The following is a 6,083-nucleotide window of genomic DNA, read 5'->3' on the forward strand; positions in this document are numbered from 1 at the left end:
ATGGTGAAATAATTACGCTGTATCATGCCTTCCTGCTGGCCCCTTTGTATCCTGGACCCAAAAGTCATAAACTGTGCCTGTTAAATACAAGTGTTGCAACTCATACAGTTAAACCAATGGCTGACTTACACTTTATGTATTAAAATGCCTATATTTTTTTATGTGATGGGAAGCAGTAATATGTAAATAATTTTGATTGTAGTCAAGCTGGTCATACATCCTCTTGCCTCGAGTCTTCCCTGTTGGTAACTGAGGCTTCTCATCATACACAATGAGTCAAGAAACTCAGGAAACGGAGTGCATCTCTAGGCAAAATGTGGCGAACAGTGAAAATCCGTCTGCTTTCCATTCTCTTACAGCTACAGGTGCACAACTAAAAACTAAAAAAACCTGTGCGCAATCACTATAAGTGACACACAGAAATGGACACAAAATTGAAAAGTGTTGCCGCTATGTCCTCATATGTCCACACCACATATATAATAAACAGTATACTTATCAGGACAGTGCTACAATGTTGCAAAACAAAAAGATTCCTGTCAAAGACCTCACACCACTGAGAGGTAATATATCCCTTTGTATGACTGAAATCCTATTAGAATCAAATGTCCATACATAAAGTCCTCATATCAGAACTAAAAAGAGAAAATCAAAGTCACATCCTTATCAAATTCCATCCAGATAGGATCCCTCATATCCAAGTGCATGAAATAATGATAAATAGAATCACCACTTGTGAAGTACCAACACTATCTGTCTCTCACCTGATGGAAAGACCTACTTAATTTCGGTCTAGTAGTGCCTTTAACCCTATTGTCCCTGGGTTAAGGGGATATCCTTAGTCTTATAGGACTTAGAGCCTCCGGTGCAGGGAATATGTATGGAAAAAACACTGACATAGTGTGTACCCGTATACAAAATTTATTAAAAAATTATAAAAGTGAATACACTCACAAATAGGGTGAACTATCCTGGTGCACTGCAGATACCAGCAATGATCATAACAGGTATTTCATATACCCGCGGCACCTGGTGGGGATTCTGTGAACGGGATCAGCGTCCTCCCTCCCGTGTTCTTATCTCCTGTTGGCGATCTCCCTCGTGTGTTCCGTTAGGTTTGAGATGTCACTCTCCACACCCTTACGTTTTACATGGCTTACGTGCCTACATGGCTTCGTCAGAGTGTACGTGGAGTACTGACAAGGTACGGCTTTAGAGTGATAAGAATGATTAGTTGGCATAGCAACCCCTGTGTATACTAGCGGTGCCGCAAATAGCACATGTTCCGGTATCAGTCTGCTTATGGACCAATATAGATGGATAAAACACCCCAAATGGTCAAATTTCTAGTAGTATATAGAACTAACAACCCCTTCAACGAAATATTCACCAAATGCTGCAGTTATTAACATTTAATCCATAAATCAGTTAACATCAAATTTGACATTCAAACCTTTTGGTATTAAAGTTTTCAATATAAAATTCCACTTTGGTGGTGCTGTAAATAGCACATGCTCCAGTATCAGTCTGCTGATTTTAAAAAAAATGGCTTAGAAGTCATGCATTTCCTTCTTAATAGAGCGGAAAGAAAAATTAGATTGTTGGATGACTCAATTAAAGAATTTAAAGCCAAAATGGAACCATATAAAAGTTCACAGGAATATAACACTATTACCAGTGAACTTAATAAGTATTTAAATAAGAAAGATGGGGAGGACAGAATTTAAAAAAACAAAAGAAATACTAAAGAGATGTGTCCGATTTTAAAAAATAAACAGGTTAAATGGCAGAGTAAAGTGAATGAGCAAGGCTTAGTTGATATTAGACTGGTTAAAATAGAATTACCAAAATGTAGACCTGATATGAATAAGCAACAACATACTCCTAGACAAAATGGCTGGAGACCTAAGAGTAACAACCAATACAACAATTATTACCAACCCATTTTTCCATGAACACCACGAAATGGCTTCAATAAATGTAATGTAGAACCCCGCCCATACATGGAGAGAGAACAGAATTTGGCACCTACACAGAGACCATATTATCCCAGACAAGCACAGAGAAGTGGCTATTGGAATAACCCACATCGCTTGTTCAGTTTATTTTTGAGCTATCACTAGTGAAGACACAGACATCACTGAAAAAAATAACACACTCTGTGGACAGGTATATACAGATGGTTTTACTGAAGATTGTTTTTTTCTTGTTTTTTGTTTAACTTACGCCATGTTTAACTTGCATGGCTTTGTGACAAGTGTGCTTCAAAATATGCAGAGATTTTTAATGTTTGCATCTTGAAGACCGGTTTATGCATTATCCTTTGTCTTCTCCAAGGTCCGTTACGACGATGAGGTGAAACGCGTGGTAGCAGAGCCTGTTCAGCTGTCACAGGAATTTCGGAAGTTTGATCTCAGCAGCCCCTGGGAAGCCTTCCCAGCTCATCGGGAGGAACCAGAAAGCCCAAAGCTGGAGGCAGGAGATAAGTTAGAGACAAAGTAGGGGTGATAGACACTGTGGAAGATTCTATTGTGCTGTGCGTGTACATAAATAAAACTTTAATGGTTTCTTGTACAAGAATATGTCTCTGTGTTCATGTGAAGACATCAAAGTACTAAAGTAGAAAGATGTTGGGTAGGGTGGCTACAAAGGGAACCTCCATGGCATCATTCACAAGGGCAAATTTATATACGCAGCTAAATCCTGCATAATAAATTGTCTGTACTCTATACACCTATAAGATCTGTGCTAGCGTTTACATACTTACAACATGAATGGAACCTATTGGTAGTCACTGCTGCCTAGGCAAGCCATAGACTGTGCAAATTTCTTTCCTAAAACCTCGGGTTGCAGGAAAGAAATTTGTTCGATTCCCTATCAACACAGTGTTGACAAGGGAATCCAATCCACTGAGCCATTGTGTTCTCCTGGCAGGGGGGATTTGACAGTGATTATTGCTAGTGGCTATAACAGCTGCTAGCGATAATCACATGTAAAATCCAGCAGGCTGGTTGTATCAATCGATCCACTTGGGTACATTTAGCCTGCCCATACATGGTTTGAATTTTGGCGATGCATACTAGCACATTATGACATTGCCTTGCAGGGGATTTCTTTTTTAAGTTACGTTTACTACCGCTTTAATGCAAGGAATGCATTAAGGTAAAAAAAAATACATTTTTAGCATTAGTATCATTTTAAAAACAAATTTAGCTGCGACACATTTAATGTGCGTTGCCACAGCGCTTAAATGCGAATGGGTCCTCAGTGAATCTAACCCTTCACTTCGCTAATGATTATTATTTTTGTTGTCTCTCGTGAAGATTTTCCATCACATCCTTGTTACCAGAATGAAAAGTAAGAGGGAAATCCCAGTAGCAGCCATATAATCTTTACAGAATGTCTAACATTTCCCCACTTCCAAAACTGAAAAACTGTTTTGGGGGGGTTTTGGAGTTGGACTTAAAACAAAAGCTAATTTGTGATTGGTTGCTGTAGCTTCCAACTCTCTGAGGTTATAGCATATGACAATACCATGTTCCTCAGCACTTACCCAAGTCTGAAAACTAGAGCCTTGAAAATTCCAGCAAGCCCCGTCCACCAACATTGCCATGGTTACAAGGAAAAACATTTTCAGGCAAATCACTAAATAAACAGATGAAATAATAAAATTGGAGTTGTTTTACCTGCCAAATGATTTGTATTTCTTTCGATCCAGTTCTGTCTAACAGGGCAGAAGACCTGATTTTTATCTGATGTAGTTAAGTAACACTTATAGGTTTTTTTATTGTTGTTTTTTTTTTTCTCCCCGCACTCTGTGATTGGACTGTAAAAGGAGAGGTAGCAAGACTGATGAACTTGTCACTTTGTCAAATTTCCCCCCATTAGCATGTCTCTTGTTAGCACATGAACACTACACCCCAGTTGACTTGCTCCTTGTGCTGTTTCTTGCTCCCCCAGTCTGAGATCTGTACGAATACTGATAACCAGGTCAAATTTTGTGTACTTACACTGCCTTTATGACTAAGTCCTATATTAAGGTGAAACATGTAAGAGCAAGAAGCCTGTGTCTGACAGGATGCTTAGAGGAGAAGATAAACATATTTAGATTAGTAAATAGCAGTGCTATGGCCCATCCTTTTAGATATATGCATGTCACTCAGAGATGAGATGTTTCTCTCTCTGTCCTATAGCTGGAAACTTCAATAGTTTAGAGCAGTCTTTCTCAACCAGGGTGCCTTGAGGTTTCTTTAGGGGTGCCTTGGCAAAATGTCTAAAAATTGCCCAAAACTTGTATACAAGCCTGCCTTTTAGTTGCACAAAGCCACAGGTTTTCATTATGCACCATTACGCCCTTCTAGCCTCCAGTGTCCTGACAACCAATGACGACATCAGTTGATAAGGAAGATGTCAGTTTACTACACAGCATCCTAGTTTGACCGTCCCCTGTCCCTCTCCATTAGTGCTGGGGTCACATCAGCTCAGTGATGGATAAAAACTGAGAGAGAAGGGAAACACTGGAATACTAGTATGCAAAAGTGTGCTTGCTTTGGAAGAATAAATCCCCTCTAATGTTGGGTGTCCTACATGTGTGGATGTTGCTTCGTTATATAATACTATTAGAATAGTTTTTCACATTTTAGAATAGGGTGCATCGGGACTGTGTCCATAATTTTAAAGGGTGCCTTGACTAAAAAAATTTTGAAAAACACTGGTTTAGAGTTAGGGCCTTTCAACCAAAGGGTGGGGGAAGAGTTTTCAGAGCTCACCAGAAGTTTGTGTGTTGTAATATTCCACTGTTTCCGGGATTGGAATGGAGTCCCCTTGCCATGGAGGACTACAGGCACCAGTAAGGCTGGTGGGGACTACGGGCACCAGCAAGGCTGGTGGGGACTACGGACACCAGTAAGGCTGGTGGGGACTACGGGCACCAGTAAGGCTGGTGGGGACTACGGGCACCAGTAAGGCTGGTGGGGACTACGGGCACCAGTAAGGCTGGTGGGGACTACGGGCACCAGCAAGGCTGGTGGGGACTACGGGCACCAGCAAGGCTGGTGGGGACTATTAGTTCCCCATGAAGCACAGGTTGTCCTCATGTCCTTGCCCAGGTTCAGGGCTCATATCGGCTTCATCTAGATACAAGAGGAAGAATGCTACAGACTAATAGGAAGAACAGAGCTCCCATTGTATTCTGACCCCAACCTCTCTTTATTGTAATATATGCGGTGTGGGAGAGTCAGATCCTTTGTCACTGGGGGGGGGGGGGGATTTCTGTGCTGGTGACACCTGCGGATCTTCCAGGGACAGAAGTTAGGGGAATTCTCCCCAATAGGGCCCCAAACAGCATACCCCCTCCCTTCTTGTTGTGAATAGATCTTTCTATATATCTTCTCTCCGGGGGGACTCATTGGGGGACATGAACCATAGAATATCATGCTGGAGACAATTTAGACTGGAGACAACCTCCCGGCATGTCTGTGGAGTGTTTGGGGGGGACTGGGATGTAAACCATGGATCCCAGTGTGATCCACTGTGCTGCCTATAATAATCCAGGAAGAATCAGCTCCCTAGTACAACTCCTCCACCTTTACATACAAAGCCTTCTCCTCTTCTGGGGGTCTAATTTTTTTTATCTCTGTGCTGGCCCAGCTTTGCCACTCCTACTTCAGCCACTTGAGACCCTTTACAGTTTTGAAATGATGCTGGGATCAGGGATTTTATAAGCACACTCCCAGCAGCTTTAGGTTAAGCCGGCTGTCAGCTTTCACGTGGAATTGATAATGGCTGCTAAGAAGCTGTCTGATCACTTCCACCACCGCCACAGCATGCTGCCACTGCTTATCAGTGAGCGTGGGACGAGTATGGCAGGTGCCGCCAGCTACAGGGTAGGGAAGTCTGTTCACTGCCTTCCCCTTACTGCTGCTGACTCAGAAGCGACATATAAAACGTCCTGGTATCACTGGCTGGGGAAAAAGCTGATGGAACACAATCTGCATCCCTCAGCTTCATTAGAGGGCAGGTGAGACATTGGGGGTCTTTTAGACCTCTGATGTCTCATTAAAGAGAACCTGTCAGCAAAAAAT

The 6,083-nt window shown here is 41.9% G+C and overlaps 1 protein-coding gene across 1 annotated transcript in view; it reads left to right on the plus strand.

Moving 5' to 3' along the window:
* The window catches only part of NDUFS3 (NADH:ubiquinone oxidoreductase core subunit S3), a 12,335-nt gene extending 9,755 nt beyond the window's left edge, over positions 1-2,580 (plus strand). Inside the window, exon 7 of the mRNA XM_089675822.1 lies at positions 2,338-2,580. Within this exon, the coding sequence (XP_089531948.1) occupies positions 2,338-2,502 (165 nt within the window). The 3' untranslated portion in view covers positions 2,503-2,580. The remainder of the gene's footprint in view (positions 1-2,337) is intronic.
* Positions 2,581-6,083: the final 3,503 nt, after the last annotated feature.

This window comes from Staurois parvus, unplaced genomic scaffold (assembly GCF_062004578.1).
Source record: "Staurois parvus isolate SC_StPar_1 unplaced genomic scaffold, SC_StPar_1.0 ptg000159l, whole genome shotgun sequence".
Classification (NCBI taxonomy): domain Eukaryota; kingdom Metazoa; phylum Chordata; class Amphibia; order Anura; family Ranidae; genus Staurois; species Staurois parvus.